Source organism: Terrapene carolina, unplaced genomic scaffold (genome assembly GCF_002925995.2).
Source record: "Terrapene carolina triunguis isolate 2854851 unplaced genomic scaffold, T_m_triunguis-2.0 Scaffold62, whole genome shotgun sequence".
NCBI lineage: Eukaryota > Metazoa > Chordata > Testudines > Emydidae > Terrapene > Terrapene triunguis.
Window position 1 is genome coordinate 9764906 of NW_020664413.1, and position 25322 is coordinate 9790227.

Sequence of the window (25322 nt, forward strand, 5' to 3'; positions counted from 1 at the left end):
CTCTATGGCTTTATTTGAACCAGGTAAGAACACAAAGCACTGCATACATAATGTACTTCAAAACAGGAATTGAGAGCTGAAACACATAATCCACTCCCCAAAAATAGGCAGTAGGAAAGATGGAAAAATATCTTGTTCTCTTTTATTTTCCAATTCTGGACTTTTCAGTGCCCTGCAAGCACCTAAAAGAGGTCCTCCATATTCTACACCAGGGATCGGCAACCTTTGGCACGTGGCCCATCAGGGAAATCCTCTGGCAGGCCGGGACGGTTTGTTTACCTGCAGTGTCCACAGGTTCGGCCGATCGCAGCTCCCATTTGCCTGGAACGGCGAACCGCGGCCAGTGGGAGCTGCCATCGGCCAAACCTGTGGATGCTGCAGGTAAACAAACCGTCCCGGCCCGCCAGCGGATTTCCCTGATGGGCCGCGTGCCAAAGGTTGCCAATCCCTGTTCTACACTATGTGTGTGTGTGCATAAAGATACAGGCATGCAATATAGAATTTATTTGGCTGCGCAGTTGCAAATGTTTGTTTCTTTGTTTTTTGAACATATAGGCCTTGTTCAGTGTAAGTTTCAGGATGCTTAAGCTCTTCTCTTTGAAACTTCTCCGCTGGTAAAGAGTCAAGGGAAAAAAGTTGAATGGTGGTGGAAAATATCCCCAAAAGCACATAAAACAGGAGTAAAATATTCTGGAATGGTAACTGGCTCAAAAATTCTTTAAAAAATTGGCTATTCATATAAGGTGCCAGTTTGACAGCACTGCGCTGGAGACTTAAGTTTTCTGGCTGCAGATAAGGCACCTCATGGGCAACTGTGGCACAAAATCTCCGATGCTGACTCACTAATATGCCTCGGATCTGAAGTCTCTAGGTATGAGACGTTAATTTAGCTTCCCTGCCCTTAGCTTCTCCACTGAGGCTGCCAACAAATGTACCAGCTGGTGTCAATTGTGGTGATGTTTTTGGTGAAGTTTTCATTACAAAGTAGACAGAGGCCACCGATTCATTTCCCAGAAGTCACTAACCAGCATTCTCAAACAGGATTAAATCTGAACCCATAACTCTTGGGTGAAACGTTCCATATCTCACTACAAGTCTCCTGAGCTATAGAAACTTGTTAACAAATACAGATAAGCATACATAAACAAATGCAGTCGACACACAATTCATTGCATTCATAAAACAGACAGAAAAATATTGGCCCAGATTTTCCAAGTTAGGAAGACACAAAAATTGATCTGTCCAGATACCCAATGGAAGCATAAAAATGCCTCACATCAAGCATTAGTATTTCAAATTTCAGGCATTGGCACTCAAATCACCAGTAGCAATGTACAAATGTATATTGGCAATTGGCTGCACCTACCTTGAAACATCCTGGGCCATTCTCTAACAGAGTTTAATCATTTTTCTGAGTAAGGACTAACCTTCTTGTTTCTCTCCTACTTTTACCAGTTCTGATTCTTGACTGGGCTCACTTATGCCATACACGTTAGCAGCTCGCACCCGGAATTTGTACTCCCGGTCAGCCAGCAGGGACTTGACATTGTAAGAAGTGCTCCGGCAAGTAGTGAGATCTGTCCATTTGTTATCCACTGAGTTCCAGGTTTCCACAGTGTAGGACTGCACAGCGCTTCCACCATCATAAGAAGAGCCATACCAAGAGAGAGTGAGGGAAGAACTTTGTATGTCCGAGGCACAGGGTTTTCTGGCTGGGGGATCAGGTTTATCTGCAAACGGGGACACACATACAAAAATACATTAGATCAAACAAATTAATTCTGCCACCTACTCCCTCATTAATTATTTCCCCCACCTGATCCACAGAACCCTCTCCATCCTCAACTTTGACCTCTTTTGTTTTGTAATTGTTACATCTAGTTAGATCTATGCTATACATTTGATAGATTGTTTATTAAAATTAGTGTTGCTAACTCTCTCAATTTTATTGACAGTCTCAGAATGTTTTGAGCTTCCTTAAAGCTCCTGGAGTCATGCTAGTAAAGAAGCAAGTTTATATGGTTGCAGAGAAAAAACTTGAAAACTTGTGTACCTAAAAGGCTCAAAACCCAGAAGGCAAGTAAAAAGAATTATGATTTTATCTCAGAGTGGCGTGGTGAGGAGTTTTACAGATGGGGAACTGGGCACAAAGGGAATAATTAACCTGCCCAGGGTCACACAAGAAGTCTGTAACAGAGGAGGGAATTGAACTGAGGTCTCTTGAGTTCCAATCTAGCACCCTAATCACAAGACCATTCTTCCTGCCTAGAGTTGTAGGCTAAGCTACTAAGAAGCAATGAGGCTTGATTCAATATACACTGAACTCAGTGGAAAGACTCCCATTCATTTCAATGGACATTGAATCAAGCCTATGAGTAGAACCCCCCACCAATAAAAAAAACTGGAAAGTTTGAACACCAGAGATTTTTTTTTAAAAAAAAAACATGTGAAGTTTAAATATCCTCTTCTGATTTTTTTTTAAACTTCCCTGAATAAATTCTACTATGGGTTGGGATATGAGGTGTGAAAACAGGCTTATATAATGGGCTTTTTAAGCTTCAACCTTAAGCATGGAGCAACTGTTTCCCAATTAGGGGCTCACTCCTGCAGCTCTTAGTTGCATGAGTAGAGCCTGCATGATGGCTTTGGAGGATAGGATTAAAATTCAAAATGATCTGGACAAACTGGAGAAATGGTCTGAAGTAAATAGGATGAAATTCAATAAGGACAAATGCAAAGTACTCCCAAAGGAACAATCAGTTGCACACGTACAAAATGGGAAATGACTGCCTAGGAAGGAGAACTGCAGAAAGAGATCAGGAGTATTGTAAGCAAGACACGAGAAATAATTTTTCCACTCTACTCCGCACTGATTAGGCCTCAACTGGAGTATTGTGTCCAGTTCTGGGTGCCACATTTCAGGAAAGATGTGGACAAACTGGAGAAAGTCCAGAGAACAACAACAAAAATGATTAAAGGTCTAGAAAACATGACCTATGAGGGAAGATTGAAAAAACTGTTTTCTTAGTCTGGAGAAGAGAAGATGAGAGGAGACATGATAACAGTTTTCAAGTAAATAAAAGGTTGTTACAAGGAAGAAAAATTGTTCTTGTTAACCTCTGAGGATATGATAAGAAGCAATGGGCTTAAACTGCAGCAAAGGCGATTTAGGTTGGTCATTAGGAATAACTTCCTAACTGTCAGAGTAGTTAAGCACTGGAATAAATTGCCTAGGGAGGTTGTGGAATCTCCATAATTGGAGATTTTTAAGAGCAGGTTAGACAAACACCTGTCAGGAATGGTCTAGATAATACTTAGTCCTGCCACAAGTGCAGGGGACTGGACTAGATGACCTCTTGAGGTCCCTACCAGTCAGAGGTGAAAGTAAGCCGGTACGCCCCGGTGGTGGTGGGGGGGCCACTTACCTTACAGGGTGGGCTGGGGCTGGCTCTGACTCCCTCAGCCATGCCCCTTCCGCCCCAGGCCCCACCCCTTCCGGGGGCCAGAGCTGGCCCCAGCGTACCGGTAAGTCACTGGACTTACTTTCACCCCTGCTGCCAGTCCTACGATTCTATGAGCCATTTGGGTGCCGCTCTGGTTAACGACACAAAGAAGCCTCTCATTTCTCCTGGCTCTTTCAAAATTAAATGTAATGGTTAACTCAGAAGTTAAGTAGATAAATGCTTTTCTGAGACAGAAAGATGCTGACACTTTTGTTTTAAAATTACTTATTAAGAAGAATTATGATAAATTCTTCAGAAAACCTGAAAGAATGCAGAATATCTTGTGCTGGAGTAATCCTCTCAGGACTGCTCTTAAAAGTAAAATCCACAAGATAATGATGATGATGATCTGGATGAACTAATGGCCGAAGGTTGATTGGTAACATCAGGAAAAGGTGCTGTGTAAGGTGAAAGGGAATAGGTGGAGAAAGACATTCTGTGGCGATGCAATTGTCTGTGTAAGATATACATTGGTACAACAGGTGAGTATGCGTGAGGTGCTGTTTAAACACATAGTAAGACACTGTCCCCACCCTGTAGATCTTATAATCTAAATAGACAAGACAGACAAAGTGGGGATCATCATTCCCATTTTATAGGTGGGGAATGTAGGCACAGAGGCACTTGTCTAAGTTCATACAAGAGGTCAGTGGCAGAGAGAAAAATTGACCCTCTATCTACTGAGTCCTAAGCCAGTGCCTTAATTACAAGACCATAGTTCCTCTCATTCAGCATCAGGGTACAAGATGATGCAAGGTAAAAAACACTCTTTCCCCCCTATTTCTTCCTTTCGATTCCTCATGTTACATCTCCCACCCCAAGCTCCTGGCTCTCACACAACTGTTACATAACCACTACAACATTTTTTTTTAAATATATCACAGAAATATGCCTAAATCAACCATGGCAATTCTGGGCCAAAGTGAAAATCACAAATACTTTGCCTTGCTTGTTTCTGTGGGTTGCTTTCTCTCTGTAAACTGCCACCACCATTCTGCGCCCCTCAGAGTATAAATTACACCAATGTATACCCACTTGCCAGTGGGTAAATTACACAGTTTACAGTAACCTGACACGTAACGGACACCACCATTTACATGTAGTGTTGTTGTAGCTGTGTCAGTCCCAAGATATTAGAGACACAAGGCGGGTGAGAGAAAGAAGAAGAGCTCTCTGTAAGCTTGAAGGCTTGTCTCTCTCACCACACAGGAACGGGGGCAAGAGGGAACAACTTTGGCTATTTTTGTCTCTAGTTCAAAGAGAGAGAGAAGCAACCAGTGTTGCCAGCTCTCACAATAATCTCATGAGTCTCACAATAATTATGGTTTTCCTTAAAGTCCCAGCTCCTAGAGTCAAGTGGATATGTGATGATTTCAGCCTTCATTCTTAAAGAAAAAAGTAACTTTCTGGCCCTCGTGGCTGTGGAGAAAGCTTCAAAATGTGATCCAAGGGTACCCTAAAGGCTCAAAAAGCGGAAGGTAAATAAAAAGAACACCAAATCTATTGTGTTTACATAATCTCACGATTTTTAAAGCCAATCTCGTGATTTTTGGTGAGCCTGACTCATGATTTTTGAACATTTGGGGTTGGCAATCCTGAGCAACCCAGCCTGTAGGGGTCTGCATCAGGCAGGGACACTGCCTGCTCCTGAGCCTATATGGCCCCAATAACTCCCAAGAGAAAGGGTTAGGCTGGTCAAGGGCAAAGCTGACCAAGGGGGAAGAAACTCCATGTTGCAGCCCATATGTCATACACTGAAGCAGAAGGACTCTGGACAATCCAAGGGGCTCTGACCCCAGCCCAAAGAATGCCCTGGAGTGACAAGGAAACTAAAGCAGGGACATGGGTTTAGCGTTTTCTGATAAGTACACTCCTGTGCTTTACATGATTAAGTAAAAGAGCAATAATGTGCTAGTCTCTGGAAACAGTGTCTGACTGTGAGCTTCATAAGTATTGCTTGCCTCCAGGGAAAGTGAAACCTTTGGAGTGGAGTTCTGGGAGAGGAAGTGTTTAAGTATGGGGGAATCTGAAGGCTTAGCACTGTGCTCAGTGGGGCCAGGCAGCTGGACAGTGGGTTCCAGCTCTCAGGAGGAGGTACCAGGCAGAAGTTCTGCACACAGAGTGTGCGCTTAGGGACCCCAAGATTCAGGCCCTGGCTGGATTCCATTCAGGTTCTGGAAGCGTAAAACACCTGGGTATCCAGGGACTCAGAGGCTTTGATTCTCCCCTCACATCAGTCTTGTGGGTGGCTGGAAAGAGGCACCCAGCCAGATCTGTGACATCCCCTAGTGCTGCAGAGGGATGACAGTGTAAAGGAAAAAGGGATAGTTTGATCAAATTATATTAGTTCTGCATTAATGCTAAATATTCAGGGGTTTTTGTTTTTTTTATTGAAACAGGGACAATTTTCTCTCCATTGAATACTCCTCACTTTTGTGCTTTGACTGGTTTAACTTATCCAGCACCTTTTTCTTTTTTGATTTTTATAATTTCAAGTTCACCAATAAAAAAAAAGAGTTTTCCTCAAAATGGAATGTAAAGGGTTATAACTTTTAATGGGGATAAAGAATTTTTAGATGCACTCACCACGAGAGTCTCCAGCAAAAAGATAAAGAGACTTAATAATTTAGGTTATCTGTACTCATTTCTTGGCAACACTTAAAACACCATTCCACTAGGAGTCATCATTATACAGCAGACCTCTAATTAAACCCCGAAATATCAGAAACCAGATGCAATTTTGACCTTAACCTCCAGAATGGCTTATTGCCCTTCTTATTTGTTAAAGATTCAGGGCCTGATTCTCTGGTAGCATAAAGGGGCCTTAAAGAGTAATTCAGTATCTTGCATCGAAGTTGGAAACAATATACTTAAATTCAATTTACATCCACCTTTAGACCCCTTTATATTGCTAGACTGGTGTAAAACTGCCTTCATGTAAACAAGAATCTGCAGTGTGACTCTTTACAGGTCCAATTTCCCATTCCAGGGTACTTTTTCCAAGGCGCTGATGTATTATTATAATGTATTATTTCTATTATGGTAATGCCTATAATTATCAACAGAGATCAGGAACCCTTTGGGCTAGGCACTGCACAAACACATAGTAATAGCCAAGCCCTACTCAGAAGAGTTTACTATCTAAATAAATAAGACAGACAAAGGGAGTGAGAAAGGAACTATCATCATCCCCAATTTGCAGATGGGGAACCAAGGCAGAGCGAGACAAAGTGACTTGTCCAAGGTCAGACAGAAAGACTGAGGCAGAGTTGAGACATGAATCCAGATCTCCTGAGTCCCAGTCCAGTGACTTAATTACAAGACCATCCTTCTTCTCCATCTTATTAGCACTACTGGACAACCTCCTCATAGCAACGGATAGAGGGCAGAACTCAATGCTCCCATCACTCACCCTATCAGCAACATTATACAATACAGCACAGGGTATGACATCGATGGAGTACCTGGGTCCAATCACAAAACTCCAAGAGTGGTGATATCTAACTGCTCCTTTTTGCTACAAATCATTATGTCTGGCAATACCACAGAGATCTACCCTGCCTCTCTCCTCTTCAAAATCCACCTGAGATTGTGTGGAAAGGTGCTGAGACACCACAGGCTCTTCTGCCAATAAATGCTAGTGACTCCCTGCTGTATTTCTCATAAACACCTTCATCACAAAGATGTCCCAGTGCCTACAAGAGACCAGCACCTGGATAAAGAACAGCTGGTTCAAACCAAACCATAGTAAGCAAAGGGAAATCACTTTGAAGAACTAGCTGGGACACCGACCTACTGCCCCTTTCAGAGGCATTTACCACAGTTTGTCAAAGTAGCATGAAGCCATGGGGTTATGTTGGACACAAGACTAAGTGTGGACAAAAAGTGTCCCCAAAATTCCTTCTTCCACCTTTAGCTTGCTATGAGACTTTGCCCACTCCTGCAAGGGGAGGAGTTGGCCACAGTGATCCACCTCTAGAGTGGGATACTGTAATTCAGTATCTTGCATCGAAGTTGGAAACAACATAGAGGCTCTAGTTTGTGTGGAACATGGCAGCCTGCCTCCTCAATGAGTACATCACTCCTGCACTCTGCTCTGGCTCTCAACCTGCTTCCACAGCCAAGTCGAGGATCTGGAGATAATCTCCAAAAAAATCAATGGGTCAGGACACAGCTACATTAGTGACCTCGCCAACCAAGACTTGAACAGACAGCTGCAGTCCTCGTGGACTGTGTAGCTCACAAAACTCAGGACAAAGCATGCAAGAGCCAAAGATAAGACAAACATTCCCTGTCAAAAGGGCTTGGCTGTGAAGCAAATTACTAGACAAATTAGACTCAGAGTCATAGACTTTAAGGTCAGAAGGGATCATTATGATTGTCTAGTCTGACCTCCTGCACAACATGGGCCACAGAATCTCACCCACCCACTCCTGTAATAAACCCCTAACCTATGTCTGAGCTACTGAAGTCCTCAAATCATGGTTTAAAGACTTCAAGGTGCAGAGAATCCTCCAGCAAGTGATCCATGCCCCACGCTGCAGAGGAAGGCGAAAACCCCCCAGGGCCTCTGTCAATTCCTTCCTGACCCCAAATATGGCGATCAGCTAAACCTTGAGCATGTGGACAAGCCTCACCAGCCAGACACCCAAGAAAGAATTCTCTGTAGTAACTCAGATCCCACCCCATGTAACATCTCATCACAGGCCATTGGGCATATTTACCGCTAATAGTCAAAGATCAATTAATTGCCAAAATTAGGCTAACCCATCATAACATCCACTCCATAAACTTATCAAGCTTAGACTTGAAGTCAGATATGTCTTTTGCCCCCACTGCTCCCCTGGGAAGGCTGTTCTAGAACTTCACTCCTCTGATGGTTAGAACCCTTTGTCTAATTTCAAGTCTAAACTTCCTGATGGCCAGTTTATATCCATTTGTTCTTGTGTCCACATTGGTACTGAGCTTGAATAATTCCTCTCCCTCCCTGGTATTTATCCCTCTGATATATTTATAGAGAGCAATCATATCTCCCCTCAGCCTTCTTTTGGTTAGGCTGAACAATCCAAGCTCTTTGAGTCTCCTTTCATAAGACAGGTTTTCCATTCCTCGGATCATCCTAGTAGCCCTTCTCTGTACCTGTTCCAGTTTGAATTCATCCTTCTTAAACATGGGAGACCAGGACTGCACACAGTATTCCAGATGAGGTCTCACCAGTGCCTTGTATAACGGTACTAACACCTCCTTCTCTCTTATTTAGGCTAATCCTACATCTGATTGCCTCGAGAATGCTCCACCCTTCTGATAATTGTTCCCACCAGGAGAAAACCCAAATAAAAACAAAATGATGCAAGAAGAACTTCCTTGAACCCATGAATAGAGAGGGAGCACAACATGATCACTACAGGACATGCACTGCAGATCTAATTCCCCTGTGCTACATAAAACAGAGGATCTAATCTAAGCATTTTTTGGGTATAGTCACATGACATTATCTGGGTAGCTCTGCTAACTACTCAGTGATTCATTTTACCACACCTACAAAAATTACTCTCAACTACAGACTGTATGACATACTTTAGCCCTGACTATGCAGAGAATTTGCAAATGCTCCCTTCATTTGTCTGTTTTGTTTCTCACCAGTTTACTTCACAGGGATTTAGAAGGTTATCCTGTATTCATCTGTCTGCACTGGAGGCTAAAGCACTTTGCCAAAATACATTCCCTTCAGGAATACTGAAATCTCCCCTAGCATGATTACCAGCTTCCAGAGGAAGAAGCTAGTGTTTTGGAATGGGGAGGGAAGGTTAAGCATACTTCTATGTTGTCCTCCAATTTCAGTTTTTAATACACCATTAATGTCCCTGGGGCAGGCTAACTTCAAGCCAATACTTCATTTTTATGTGATGTTCAAGCCTTTGCATACATAAACATGCAGAACGTAAGACTTATCTTGTTGAGGACCTCACACAGGTTCCCATTGCACCATAATTTACTATTTCCTTTTCTGAACCCCTCCACAACTGTGATCTGGAACCAGAATTAGAACTAAGTGAAAGGGTACCCAGAAATATGCTGCTGTTTGTGTTTACTTACATAGGAATGTACTTCCAAGAAAACAGACTTGTTCAAAATGGATCTCCCCTGAGTAACAGCCCCCAACACTTTTAAGCTTTACTACAGTAGTTTACACAAATAAAGGTGAATGAGTTTCTCTCCCCAAGCCAGTTAACATGCATTTGCAGGAACTGACAGACATATGATTCTGAACTCAAATGAAACAGCTAAAAGGTATAATATGCATATGATTTCTCTTTGGTTTTCCATTGAAGCTTATTGTGCTAGCTGTTCGTGCATTGATTTAGAGGTCCAGGCACTAACAGATAATATCACTAGACCTGTCCAAAATGTTTGCAACAAAACCTGAACACACATGAAACTCACAGTTTTGAGAATTGTTCCAACTTTGAAAATCAGACAAGATACATCAAAAGATTCATGACCCTTGGAGCAAATGAATCGCATCACTTTCACTGTTATCCGTGTGGGGGTGAAATGTCACTAGAGCTGACCAGAAAACAAGAATTCCATTTTGTAAAAAAGTTCAAGGATTCAACATTTATTTTCATTCTGCATTGGAATGAAAACTAGACCTTTCAAAATGTTTTGCAAACAAACAACCCAACAAAACCACTAAAAGCCCCATGCCAGAATATTCAACGGCCTAGTGGTTTGGGCACTCACCTGGAATGAGGGAGACCCCAGGTTCAAGTCCCTGATTAGGAGGAGGAACATCAACGTGGCCCGTTTCCCACATGAGTGAGCTGGGCTATAGAGTCAACCTCTCCTGTTGGAGCTGTTCCACTTTGTAAAAGTAAGTGAATATTAATGGAACCACAGAGAGAGACTCAATATCCCAGGGATAAGAGCGCTCACTCAGCCTGATTCAGAGCAAGGACATAAACCTGGGTCTCCCACATTCCATGAGAGTGCCCTAACCACCAGACTACTGGTTATCCTGGGATTGCAGTCTCATTATGTCTGGATCTGAGAAACCGCCCCAACAAAAATATCCTCAAAACCAACATTTTTTTTGCAAAAAGTTTCAGGTTTGACAAATCTTCATTTTCTGACGTATAAACAATGAGTTGAACATTTCCTGACCACCCTGTAGAGCTGGTTATTGGGAAGGTAGATTTCGGGTAACATTTTGAAAGCACCTAAGTGACTTTTGAGCCCACGTCACATTTTCTGAAGTCACTTAGGCTCCTAAGTCCCATTGATGTTCAATTTGGCTTAGTTTCTTAAGTGCCTACATCACTTTTGAAAATTATACCCTTAATCCACAAGAGTTGAATGATCACTACAGGTAGTGTCAACAAAAAACAACTTGCTCTAACTCTATAACTGGAGCTGGCATCCATAGTCAAAAACGGCCAATAGTAGGTAGAGCTATTGATCCCAGGCCAGCTCTAGCACAGAGGCAGAACAGGTGGTCTCCTAGGGCAGAAAAATATTTATTGACTGTACCTTGTGTGATATGCATTTCCCAGTGTGCTTAGAGAAGCACACACCTCACGGTGGCTGGTGCTAGGCTCTAAGGGTAGGTCTACACAGCAGCTGGCAGTGAGGCCTACAGCCCAGGTCGACAGACCTGTGCTTGTGGAGCTTGCTCCAGCATGCTAAAAATAGCTATGCAGATGTTGCTTTGACTTTTGGGTTCAGGGTGGAGCTAGGGCTCTGAAGCCGAGGGAGGGAGGTGGATTTCAGAGCCCGAGCCACATTTGGTATTTTTAGCACACTAACGCAAGCCCCGCTAACACAGCTCTGTCGACCTGGGCTGAAAGACGCTCTCCCAGCAGCTGTGTAGATATACCCTAACTGCTCTCCATTAGAATTGTTTTCCAATCTTCCCTGTTCTTAGTTTCAAGAAACTAGGGACTGTCCCAACTTTATTAACTATATCATGCAAACAACTCTCCAGACAAGAGTTTGCTGTATAAAAATAATTATCTGCTAGATTGTCACAGCCCTTCCTTGACATTGCTTAGCCCTGCTCAGATCGTGACTCCAGCTACACAGGAAAGAGAGAAGCTAGTCACTAGATACTCCACACTTAGTAGCAAGAGGGTGGATAGGAAGGGGATGGAGAGGAATAGAAAGAGCACTGTCTCCTTCCCGCACCACTCCAATCACCAGCCAAGGGTAATTGTTTTGGGCACACAAAGGGGAGTAAGCTGCTCCATGAAAGGGGGAGGGGTAACTTACTCCTTCCTCAAAGCAACATGGGAGCAGGGGAGGAAGTGTGTCATTCTGAGTCCCAATCTGTTCTCTGCTCCTTCAGCAATATAGCTACATACCACCCCTTACTCAGAGCCAGAGGTGAAAGTAAGCTGGTGCAGTCTGGACTGGACCGGCTTCTCTGGCAGTGATTTAAAGGGCCCAAGGCTCCAGCTGGTGTGGGGATCCGCGGGCCCTTTAAATCACCGCCGGAGCTCCGGTAGCCGGGCTTGGACTGGGATTTAAAGGGCCCGGTACTCCGGCCCCTGCGGGGAGCCCCAGGCCCTTTAAAGCGCCACCCGAGCCCCGCTGCCGGAGCTCTGGCAGGAGCACCGGGCCCTTTAAATCCCCGCCCGAGCCCTGCCGCCCCAGGGTAGCATGGCAGGGTTCCCGCCGTGATTTAAAGGGCCCGGAGCTCCGCGGCGGCTGGAGCGCCAGGCCCTTTAATTCGTCCCTGAGCCCTGGGGCTCCCAGCCACCTCTGCAGCTGGTAGCTCTGGGGTGATTTAAAGGCCCTGGAGCTCCCAAAACTAAAAACTCCCAGGGCCTAAAAACTCTTCCAGTTGAGGCCACGCCTCTTCCAATTGAGGCCACGCCCCCGCTCAGGACTCCAGCGTACCGGTAAATCCTTTAAATTACTTTCACCCCTGCTCAGAGCAGATTGTAAGGTTACAATCTGGCCCTACACGACCTATAACAACCTCTGCTAGGACAATACCAAACTCTATCTTAACTACATTTAACTTATATTTCCTTTTCCTCCCAAACTGGATTCAGCAGCACCTCTTCCTCTGACAAATTCTCAGGCTTTTTGGAAGACAGGTTCTGAAACACACTGTGGCATAATCTTTAATTAACCCATTAAATTATTTCACTTGAAGTGCAGAGACAAGCATAGCACGAATCCAGTTGGCCTTTAAATCACTATTATTTATAAGTCTAACTTACCGTTCTGTTCTAACTTTTCAGTGAAATCCTATGTGAGCTGTTTGACTTGTAATTCTTCCCGATGAGGAAAGAGACTTTCTAGCCGTCTTGTCGAGCCAAGAGACCCCCAGCCTCAATCCCATATAGGTAGAATAAGTACAGCCTATTCAGGACACACCCACAAAAAAATTCTATGCTACTCAATCTAGTTGGTTTCCCAAAGTGGCTCAAATTTACAGAGTCCACAGTAAATAAATTCCATTCCAGGAGACCAAAAAAGGCAATATATCCCTTTTTAACTTCTGGAGCAGAAAATGGAAGTTGTTCTGCTACTTGATCCAAGGGTCACACTGAGCCAAAACAAGTAGATATGTCTCATTTTACACCAGTAGATTATAGGGCTATAGGGAGTTCTTAAGCAGCAATCCTGTTTCAATGCAGAACCCCTAAAATCAGAGATTATTATACTCCGAAACCTTGAAAGAAAAGGATATTGTTGTTCTTCAAACTAAGACAGCATTGAAACGACGTTTGTGAGGTGGTGTTCTTTATCTGATCTCAAAATTGGTTTGGTTTCTTTCTAAATCCAGTTATCATATTACTATACAATACTATTATTAGCTATTGCAATAATTGTCTGCCAGATAAAGAGCAGACAGAAAGCAACAATTTAATTCCACTCCACAGGCTGTTTAGCCAGAGAAGGTATTTAATATACTGCTAAAGCCAGTTGGACAATATCCATGCCGACAGCACTGGCAAAGCCTTCTTTTGAAATCCATCAGTGGGAGAAAATCTAAACCATAAAAGGTCATAATTGAACTCTATGTTACTGTTGATAGGACTTTGGGTCATGGCAAATCTCTCTGCTTTCCTTGGAAAACTGTGACTTGGGACTTATTTTCCAAGGGAGAGAAGTGCTATAATTTAAAAGTATTGTACCTTACAGATGTTAATTTACCACAGATTTAGCATAACATTAGACTGGAAAAAACAAAAAAAATCCTTTTTTCATAAAAAAACCAGTACAAGAGAAGCTGAAGTGCGCTACAGTGAACACAACTTTTCCTCTCATAAAACATCTTCCCCAAATGCCAAATTGCAAATCCTGCTGTTAGCTATGTGCACAACCCCAATAAGTTTAGTTGGAGCTCTACACCCAGAGCTGATGACACAATTTGAAATTTGCCTTCCACCTTTTCTAAAATCTTCAAGAGATTTGCTCCAGCCTCTCCTAAATCTTGTCCCCCACCACTCTCCCAGTTCAAACCACTGGCAACCTCTCTATCTCTTACACAATAATTAAATTAAGTTGCATTGTTAAATAATTGCACTTTCTTCTGAGGATCTCAAAGCACAACGACGTCACACAACACCTACTGAGAAGATAGATAGATCTTCCCTTCTTTACAGATCAGGAAACTCAGACACAAAGAGGTAAAATGACCTTGCCCAAGGACACACTGGAAGTCTGTGGCAGAACTAGGAGAATTCAGATAGACCCACTCCCAGACACGTCTTTTAACCACAAGAACATTTCCTTCTCCTATAGTCCTAACAGAACCAACATACATATAATGGGAAATAAATTCTCAAGAGCCTTTTTTCAAACCTTATGTTCCAAAGGTAACAATCAAGTACTGGCTGAGTGATGGTTTGGGTGACCTAATAAGTTTGGTTTCCCTCTAATTTCTATGATCCTTCTGCAAAAATCTGGTGTTGGATGTGGCTGCTGAGGTTTGTCACGAAGTTTTAGAGATGAAGCATTTGTAATCTCCCCATAGTGTATGTTGTGGTGCTGAAAAACTGTAAGAGGGCAGTATAAAGCATCCCTTCTTGGCCCACTGGCCAACTTGCCCTCTTCACTGGAGATAGAAGTCCCTCCAGAGGCAGCCTAGAGGAACAACAAGGACAAGCAATTGGAGGCAAGGAAAATGCTCGAATTCTACTTCTGCCTCTGACACAGCCTTCCTCTGCAGTCTGGGACAAGTCACTTAAATTCTCAACTTCAGCTCCCGCATCTGTAAAAGGGGGATAATCACTTGCCTCACAGGAACACTGTAATCATCGAGTAGTTGCTTGTGAAGAGAAGATGAAACACACTGTAGAAGAATTCAGTATTAACACTCTGGAGTTATACTATTTTCCTGGGATTTGTCATTAGTTGCCTCACACCCCTCCCCACCTTTCTTTCAACATCACAAAAGTTGGTGTTCGCTTTTCCAAAAGGGGAATGTGATGTTTCTGACACAAAAATGGAAAGTTTCCCATTGAGCCAGATTTCTTAAGCAATCCTAAAACCTGCCAAGAGGAAGTACCACTGTTAACTTGTCATTTCCGGACAATAGTATTTGAGACCAAGGTACTCAGGCCAGTGTGTCATGTGCGGAATGGGTTTAACTTATGGAGTTGGGCTCAAAGCCTATACCCTTTCAAGTCAGAGAGTCCTGCCACTGAATTCAGTGCTCTTGGATCAGGGCCATGATGCATATCTCATCCAGAAGTTAACATATATTTCATAATTTTTGCTTAGAAGATCTGCTGCTAACTCAGAACTACAAGAAATGGCTATACCAATTTCCCTGGAGAAAATAATACTGCCATCTCCACGCAAGGACAGAATAATTACATCTAGTGGAGAAGCAGATGATACTTAGTGCAATGATGTTATATGTAAGATTATGAACTGCTACTTAATGCAGCACACTGTTACACACAGCTATTTGGGGCACCATTGTTCAGCACTGTGCAAGTAAAGCACATGCACAGCTACTTAGTAGAATAGTGAAATTAAAAACTGCATACCACTGTTTGCGGAACTGTCAATGAATAATACTACTGCACCAAATTCCTGTGCATAGGTATTTCTAGAGCCCCAGTGACCACTGCATTTAATCTTTATATGACATCACTACACCAAGTACCCCACACTACTGTGAATATGGAGTAACTCCAATGATGCCAATGGAGTTATACTTATGTAAACCCCATGTTATGACTGATCAGAATCAACCCACAAGTATGTGTGTTCTTAATTTTATACAATAACAATCTGCACTAATGTCCATGGAGCCTGAAGCATTACTCAAACAGTGAATTAACTTAAACTCCCCTGTAAAATAGGAACCTGAGGCAAAGAGAAGTTAAGTGACTTGCCCAACGTTACCCAATGTCAGAAACTGTGATTGGGATAGTTGTCGGAGCCAGGTAGTCGGGCCTAGTGGTCAGAGCCAGGGGTCAGGAGCGGGGTTGGAGCAAAGTCAGAGCAAGAGCAAGGCCACAGCAGACTAAGGTTTGGGGAGTTCATTGCCACTATTAGGCAGGAGAGAGTTGTAAGCCAACTGAACTGCTGTTCTTCCTGTGAGGCTTATATACCTGCCCTGAGAGTCACCAGACCAGTTCCTGGCGGGAGGCTTGCACAGGAGTAACTCATCACCTCACAACCAGGAAGCTTGTGGCACAAACAGGAACAGAGCCCAGATCTCCCGAGTCCCAGTCCTGTTCTTTAACTACAGGATCATTCTTTCCTCTGTTTATTACAATAACCAATTTCAAACTTGTACATACTTGTTGGGTAACATTTTCAAAAGCACCTAGGTGGCTTTGAAGCCTAAGTCCCATTTTTAAGTCAGTTAGGCGCTTAGGAACCAATGTCTTATGAATTTAGGCTCCTAAATCACTTAGATGATGGGTGAAATTTTCAAAAGCACCTATGTTAACCCATGTACTTACCCATAAATATCTCTATAAAGCACACACACGTTTTTTATTTAAAAAATAAAGCACTGCTGAGAGGTACGAATGTTACTGGCCACATACTGTAGGCACCTAAGTTATGGCGTTAAGGACTACACATTAGCCCTCACTAATTCAACTTTAGATTATACTCATCCCACCACCAACTCTTTTAATGAAACTTTGGCAACATGAGGCTACTACAATTTGACACTAATGGTTGGTTGTAAATCACTAGCTGTGTCCCAGAACATACAGTTATGGATTTGGTACCAGAACCACATTACAGCCTCTCTTAAGTGACCATTCCAAGGACAAACAAATTGGTCACTTAATGGAAGTGGTCTTCTAAAATAGGTGAGGCAGAAGATACTGTGGGTAGTTTTTGGCGATCTCTTAAGACAAGAGGTTGCTTTACTAGGGTGGCTTCCTTCCTGTACAGGTTTCACCGTATTGTTATTACTTGTAGAGCCCCAAAGTTACCCAGGGAATCCGTGTCAAGCTCAAACTCCTCCTGACTCCAGTCCTGTTCACTAATCACCCAGCACAAGCAGTCTCCCTAATCTGCTTGGATACCTGTGTGGTTTTTCAGGTTGGAGTTGCATTTAATGAAAGTTTAGTTCACTGATCTTCATTAAGATCACAAGGGGGGGAAAAAACCCTTAGAATAATTCAAAACTGGGACTCTTTCCAGAACTGCTTTTTCCATTGCCAACAATGAAGCAAACAGTCTTTGACTACTCGAACTCCTTAAATGTCAGAACCCCTACTTGGTTCAGTTATACTCACAGCTGAAGTCTGAGTCTGACAGTTTCAGCAGTGCAGGATAAGAGTTTAGGAGCCAGATTTGTCAAAGGGGGAATGGGGAGATTTTTTTTTAAATTTTATCCAGATGTTAATGAAAAATGCCATTGCTATTTATAAAAAGCATGTGCTGCTCATATATCCAGCTATGGACCGTGGGCTAAAATACAGGTTTGACTCCCTGGAGTAATGGGTTGAATCACAGAAGAATCATCTCTGCTTTGAATCTTGGCAGAGTCAACTCAGTACTTTGTCTTTCTGTAGCAGATAAGCCAATGTTGCAGGTTACTGTGCACAGGGCTTTTCAATGAGAGGGCTTAAAAACAAGGTCCTGGCTGTCCTTAACGATCCCATGGCACTTCTGGTATGGTGACCTAGACCAAAATTTCCCCTTCCCCATTGGGGTGTAGTGTGCTATGCACAGTTTTTGGTTGCTGCCTTTCTATCTTAGAGGTGGCTGCACTTCAGAGGTGCTGCCTGTAGGTAGTTTGTGAAGAGCTTTTTAGATCCTTTGGAGTGAGAGACTGTACATATGAATGTCATGTTATCTTTACCATGCACATGTATGCTCAGTTGTCCATACATTTAGAACATTATTACAGTAATATTTCCTTATTGCTTTCATTTTGAATTTTAATATGTCATTTACTTTTTAAAATTCAAACAGAGACTAGCTTTCCAGCTACCTCTTTAGAGGAATCTGGCTCTAGGTCAGTCCTGGCTCACTCCTGCAGGAGAACACACATTCCAGACCACATCTAAATTCTCTAAACACATTCAAAACCCAAGCAAGTACCTTGATCAACCAGCTATGTTTTGAGCAAAGAACATACAAGGTGATGTGATTTTTAATCTGTAATCCGATAGGGAAGCAGCTCACACAAAGATCACAGAGCCTCATTATAAATAGCTAAGACAAACAAAGCTGATATCTGGCACTAGCCAGATTTATAGCCACTTTATAAATCCTCATTAAGGGGGGGCAAGATTCTGCCCTGCACACTGGAGACGGTGCAGGAAACAGATGTGCTCGGACTGGAGCCCCCAGGAATAATTCTGGCCGACTCAGCTAGAATTCCTGCAGGGTTCTCCCAGGGTGTGCACAGCTGACGCCACTGTTTCAGTCTGTATGCCTGGAGAGACTGCAGTGACCTTGCCATCTTGCCTGGTGCAGGATAGACAGGGAGAGAAGTCAGGGTGTCTCCACTCCGTTTTAGACAGCAGGTGCCCATAAAAGTGCTAGCAAGGGGCAGCAGCTGTACTCAATAATGGGATTCTTCCCCTTGTGTCCAAGCAGAAGAAACTCCTTGTGCCCATCCCTGCCTACAGTATGGATACCCAGGTAGGGCTGGCAGGAATCTCGCCCCCCAAAACTACAGCTAGCAAGCCATTTTCTTCATGCAAGTAGAAATCCGGATGGCAACACATTTCTGACATCCATCATGCCCACTACAGTTCTTAATTCAGCTAGAAGTCTAGGTGAAGCAGTTGGCAAATTTGCAATAGTAATTTTATCTGGGTGTCATCAGCCAGAAAGCCTGGCAAACTCAAGCACATTGTAGGAATTCTTCACCCAGCTCTCCCGAAGCATCTCTGGGAGCCCCACTAACCCCTCAGCACATTTCCTGCCAATGGCATCATGAAGGAAGAGGCTGGTATGTAGCTTTATGAGGTTTTAGAGTTCAACATTTTCGGTGACTACTGATTTTCAAACCAACACATTCCTCAGAATATAAAATTGCTACTTACATAATAACTACATGAAGTTCACAGAGCAACAGGAAACTGAATCTGACACATTGCTCGACTTTATTTAATAATTGCACTTGTCTGTCCAATTGTCTTTTAAATGTAATCAGCAATCTGGTTTAGACAACAGAAATAACCATGTACTTAAATGGTCAAGAGGCCTGTAAACACAATACATACAGCAGCATAAAGATGCAGTGTTCACTCTTCACAGGATACTATACTTGAACATAAGGTATGAGTCTACTAACTAAAATTACATCTTACTCAGTAGATCCCTGGGATGAAATCCTGGCTCCACTGAAAATCAATGGGTATTTCGTCATTCACTTCAGTGGAGCCAGGACTTCATCCCTGGCCTCATACCTGCATTTCTTTAGAGACAATATTAGTTGCCTACTACTTGTTACTCCTTTTAGGACTACAATTATGGGAGAATGACTAGGATTCTATTCTGGCTAAAGTCATCAATTGACAGGCTACGTAAATTCCAACTGCCTGGACAAATTCTGGCCTCAGACCACCTGAGTAACCCCATTACAGACAATGGGTAACTGAGGGTAGAATTTGGGCAGCAGAACTTTCATTACACGTGACACTGCACAAAGTGGAAAGAACCAGACTGGCAGTTTGAATAAACGTCTTCTTTTACTAGTAAGCTGACCAAATTTGCTCTGGAGCCCTTGAGAGGTAGTAAGTCTGAAGCCACACAATGCCATTTGACAGAGTCACTATTCAGAGCAGGAACAAGCTTTTAAAGCATCAAACACATGATTCTCTCTCAACTTTTCATACACGTTTACAGACAACTTGTGCAGCCCATGCATAAACATGTATGCATTTAAAAAGACTGTCTTTATAAATCAACAGCAATATAAAGTAACTACACACCAGGACAGTTTCCAAATTGTAATCTCCAATACAATACAAACCTCCTCAACCCTTCAAAAACTGGCCTTTCCCAAACTAATAGCCTAGTGAGCATCTGCATCCTACAAAGGGTTAATGGGAGAATGAGGACTGGACTTTTGTCTACACATAAACAAGGAACAAATATAAGAAGGATTATTTTGCCCCTCTCCCCTCTCTCATTACAATAGTCTTCAAATTAAATTGAAATATAATGTGTCATCAAAATAACAGGCAGATCACCAGCTGGTGTAAATTAGAATAGCTCCTTTAAGTCAAAGGAGCTATGCTGATTTTTACCAGCTTAGGATCTGGCCTAGCAATTTAATTTGTTAAATGGACCTGTTTGCTTTTGCAGTCCCTTTAACATACTGTGCTGTTTTGATCTGATTTTTTGTACAGCAACCAGAGCACCGGGTAGGTGTTTTATAATATAATTAAATACTTTTTCTGCACTTACCGACAACTGTGAGGTTGACTTGTGCTTGTCTGCTGCCCACTTTGTTTTCTACCACTAAAGTGTAACATCCACAATGTTCCTGCTTCGTTGAGGATATAGTTAGCTTACTACTGTTTTCAGCATTCTCGATTTTGATGTGTTCATTTTCTTGAATCTGCCAAATTAAACAGAAGAATTGTTAAAGAGCTTTCAAAAGTGAGGCTCCCAACCTCTCAGTCAGGTAGGAGCCCATGATTACAGCATTAGAAGAGCAATGTAGATAATTCCATTACTGTAGTGAGTAAGAATAGCTGGCAAAGAGTGAAACTAACCAAAAAAGTCAAGAGATGCAGGCCAGTAGTTCAGTGGTCCCAATCCTGCAAAGTATACATGCACACAGTCCTTTTGAGTTAATGAGAGTGCTTGGGTGTTAGGGTCCACCAGCTAAAATCCCTTTGCAGGATCAGGAAATGTAGTTGAAAAATTGTGTCTAACTGGCAAAAGACCAAATTCTATTTAAATTGACATCAATAGGAGTATTACCACGGACTTCACTGAAACCAAGATTTTGACCCCAAGAGCACTGGTTCATTCGTCATTCACTTCTCAAGGCCCAACTTCACATTCTGACCCAGATCATCCATGACACTATCTGATTCTAGTCTCCATGTGTCCATATTAGCGTCGCCACACAAATTATCATAATAGTTTCCTAGACTGGAACAGCGGATGGTATCGTTGGTTGAAGTCGAACTGCACTTGCAGAACTGCGTAGGAAAGTTTACAAAGCACAGGCCTAGCTTTAGTAGGGCAGTCAGATTTTCTAACTCTCTAAAATTAAAAAAAAAAAAAAAAAAAAAAAGACCAGAAAAATGCCATAGAAAGTATTTGTTACCCTTTCAACTTCCATTTTGATTCTTCTGATACATTCACTTTTGAATTCTTAAAGTTCCCAAGCTGAATAGAATAAATAAATCATTCTAATTCAACTGGAATAGATAAAGATTTTAAGTTGGTTTCAGAGAAAACCAAAAGTCCAAATCACAGCTGAACTCCACAAACATGTTAAGTACTTGTAAATATAACTACTACCTTTCAACTAAACCAAGAAAAGAACCTCCGCATAAATGTCAAAAAGATTTCCATTTTGATTTGTATTAACTCGAGACATTAAAGGGAATTAAAAAAACTTGATGCTACATTATAACTGTAAAAGGAGTACACTGTGTTCTTATTGTAGACAGCATAATGTCAGTGCCCTTCCTCCTCCTCCCATTTCCTGCCAGATAAGAGATTTTTCAATTTATTCTCTGCGTTTCATTAAAAATGAGGGCTATTTAGTTTACTTCTCTTGTCAGACATGTTTACGGAACAAGAAATCATGAGGGTTAGAGCAGGTCTCTCCCCTTAGTTTAGATATAAAGCACGCTTTGGCATCAGCCCTCTGAAGTTAACCTGAGAGCTGCGTCTGCAATACTAGCAATAGGAGTAAGTATTTTGGGAGTAAGTAGTAACACAATTTAGGTTCCATTCCAGGTGTTTTTCTTCCATCAACCCTAGTTACCGCCTCTTAGCGAGGTCGATTAATTACAACGATGGAAAAAACCCTTCTGGCATAGCTGTTGCTGTGCTGCTGTAGCACTTGTAGCGTAGGCATAGCTTAGTATTACAGCTACTCCCAATGAAGTCAATGGGAGCAGAGGTAGCCAATGCTACGCACTCATGAAAATCTCACCCCAGAGACTCCATTCACTGGAGTGCAGCTATGCACACACAAGATACTGAACTGTAATTTGCTGAGGTTCCAATGGGATTGTAGGTAGGTAGCATGATTCTCAAATTTTATTCGACTGCTTCAGTGCCCTATGAGAACACAATATGCCACCAACAAAATGGTCATATGGACAATTTTCCCCCACCAGTTCTAGTCACTACGCTACATGCCAGGGGCACTCAGCAGGAAAAGGACCTCAGGCCTCTCCTTGCTGAGTTAAAGGAGAATTAGAGAGACAAGGTGGATGAGGTAATATCTTTTATTAGACCAACTTCTGTTTGTGAGAGACAAGCTTTCGAGCTGACACAGAGCTCTTCTTCAGGTCTGGGAAATGTACTCAGTGTCGCAGGTAAAACAAGGTGGAACAGATTGTTTAGCGTAAGTAATTAATGCATATTTCAAGGGACCATTCAAGGTGAAGTGGTCAGTTAACATCTCTGCAGTCCTAAGGAGGAAAAAAAATGCAGAGGGAGGATTCAGTGAGTTTTAGATTGTTGTAATAAGCCATAAATCCAGCATCTCTATTCAGGTCCTGATTTTTAGCACCTAGCAAAGGTATTTACTTAAGCTCCTAGGCTTGTCTATTGAAGATGTAGTGCAGGATTCCTTTGAGGACACTGAATCTCTTTGAGGTTACTGCAATAAAAATAATATTGATAAAAATGGTCTACTTGTTCCTAAATCAGTCTTTAGGTTGCAGAAATTTAAAGAAGTTTAGAACTGTTTAGTTTGGAAAAGAAAAGCCTCAGAGGAGATAACACAGAGGCATATAAAATAATGAATGGTAGAGAGAAAATTATTTGGATGCAACCAGGCACCCTTTCCATAATATAAGAACAGGATACTTCAGAATAAAAGGCAACTGGCTTAAAATGTTTTAAAAGGTAGAACTTGCAATAGACTGTGCAATGAATATAGAGCCCTGAACTCCCCGATGAAATGTTCAACAATCATCTTGACAAACTCAGGTCTAGATTCTAAGCTTCCTTGTGGCAGGCACTGTTTTTATCTGTGTACTGTAGAGCGCTGAGCGACTTCGTAACACAATAAATAGTAGCTGCTCCAGCAGATATTTATCTTTGCTCCATGTCAATAAGATACTCCAGCTTCTGCTTGCTGAAGATCATACTGAGCTGCTGAGTTTAAAGTGTCTGAACTTGTTCACTAAAGCCCTGATTCAGGAAATTTTCCCTCTTCAGGAACAGTGCTTAAGTATGTGCTTAAGTCCCAGTGAGGTCAATTAATTAAAGGGGAAGGAATTGTACAACAATAGATTGTGGGAACATTTATATCCACAACAAACAAGCTTAGTGTGGAGATATTTTTGTTGTAAGATGCTCTTTACTCAAGAGTATTTTTCAGTGGCATTTGGTTCGATCTGCAAAGCTGAAAACCTGAAGCACCAATGAAGAAAGGGGGATTTCTTGTATCAAGGGCAGGAGAGAGCAAACTTCTTTCAGATTATGCATCCTTTTAGTTAGACATTGTTTCAGGCATTTCTCAAATTAATCATCATTCATTGTTAAAACGCATCAAAAGACAATTTACCTGCTTTCGGAATTTCATCCAGGTGCAAGTTAAGGGTGGCGTTCCTACTACTTTGCAAAACAGTTCCACTGATTCACCAGCACGGATTTTTCTGTCTTCTGGAAACTGAATGATCTGAGGGGGAAGAACTGAGAAAAAACCCATCTCTTTAGAGAAGTATATTTTCTATTTTCCTGAACAGTTGAGTCAGTACATATTTGGGGTCAGGAAGGAATTTCCCCCCAGGTCAGACTGGTAGAGACCCTGGGTGGTGGTGGGTTTTTTGTTGTTGTTGCTTTCCTCTGCAGCATGGGGCACGGGTCACTTGCTGGTTTGAATGACAGGAAATAGTGGATTCTCTGTAACTTGAAGTCTTTAAATCATAATTTGAGGACTTCAGTAACTCAGCCAGAGGTTATGGGTCTATTGTAGGAGTGGGTGGGCAAGGTTCTGTTGGTTGTAATATGCAGGAGGTCAGATTAGATGATCACGATGGTCCCTTCTGTGAGCTAAAGGAGTAACTGGCAGCAATAATACATTGTTATCTTCTTGTGGATCAGCCACTAGAAGGAGATAAGATACACACTTTGCCAATGGGTGTCACAGTTATTTGCTGACAGCAAAGGAATGTAGAAATTTGGGACCCCTTGGTTCAATTCCAGATTTCGGAGGGGAAGGGGCTTTAGTGGTTACGGACCTTTCTGGAACTGTACTCCATCTCCTGCCAATCTTTTCCACTCTGCTCCTATCCTCTGGCTCCCATTCTCCTCCACCCCCCATTCCTCACTTCTTGACTTTTGAATTCAAGTGCTTCCTCTTTTGCCTTCTCACTGCCTGGGCACCAGTCAGCACAGTACTCAGAGCACAGGAGAGATGGTCTTCCTGCTCTGAGTTCTGGTGCCCAGCAGTCCCTGGCTGACCTGTTTTGGATGAAATTTTTGAAAAATATTCAGCCTGGAGCATGGCAAACATCAGCTTCAACGGTTAAAGTTTGCCCAAGTTATAAACAACTGAACACAGGGTCCTTTAACAGAAACTGTTGAGCAACCTTAAGTTTAGGTGGGGAACATAGTGCTTTTGAAATAGAAAAGGGGAACATAGTGCTTTTGAAATTCTCCCCCTAGAACATCACACCTACCATTTAATCAGAAGAAAACATGTAGCAGGCAAACAATTGTTTCAAGGTAGGAGTGGCCTTTTCTTGGAAATCCTATTGCATTACTGCCTATGTTTACAATGCAACAAAATGCAGCCGTTTACCTGCCTTCGGGGGGGTCTTTGGAGGTGGTTTCTTTTTCACTGTTGCTTCACCTAGTAAAAAATAAATAAATAAATTAAATAGTCCATTAGCAGATGAGTTTTGGGAGGTACAAATTAAATGATACAAATAGTCACATTCCTGGCAGCATTGTTGTTGAGCTCACTCCAGTACAAAATCTACGTTATACTTGTATTGCTCCTCGAAAGCACTTTCAAGGAATCTGACCTGATCCTTAGAATACTCACATTTAAAGCTGGGATTTTCAAAGGTGTCTAAGGCAGTTTGGCATCCCTGTTCCTATAAAACTTGTGCTCATCTGCATTTGAGTACTCACCATATTTGATTTTGGCCCAGACAAATGGCTGAGATCAACCACATGCTGAATATCACCACGGATTTTCAATGTGCAAATTGC

At 42.3% G+C, this 25322-nt stretch overlaps 1 protein-coding gene across 4 annotated transcripts in view; it reads right to left on the minus strand.

The window, feature by feature from the left end:
• The window catches only part of MYLK (myosin light chain kinase), a 306953-nt gene that overhangs the window by 39364 nt on the left and 242267 nt on the right, over positions 1-25322 (minus strand). For all 4 annotated transcript variants that reach the window (XM_026647402.2, XM_024215844.1, XM_024215842.1 and 1 more), the window contains exons 19-22: positions 24907-24957; positions 23668-23795; positions 20367-20520; positions 1428-1730 (exon numbers count right to left, since the gene is read on the minus strand). In XM_026647402.2, coding sequence (XP_026503187.1) covers positions 1428-1730; positions 20367-20520; positions 23668-23795; positions 24907-24957 — 636 coding nt within the window. The remainder of the gene's footprint in view (positions 1-1427; positions 1731-20366; positions 20521-23667; positions 23796-24906; positions 24958-25322) is intronic.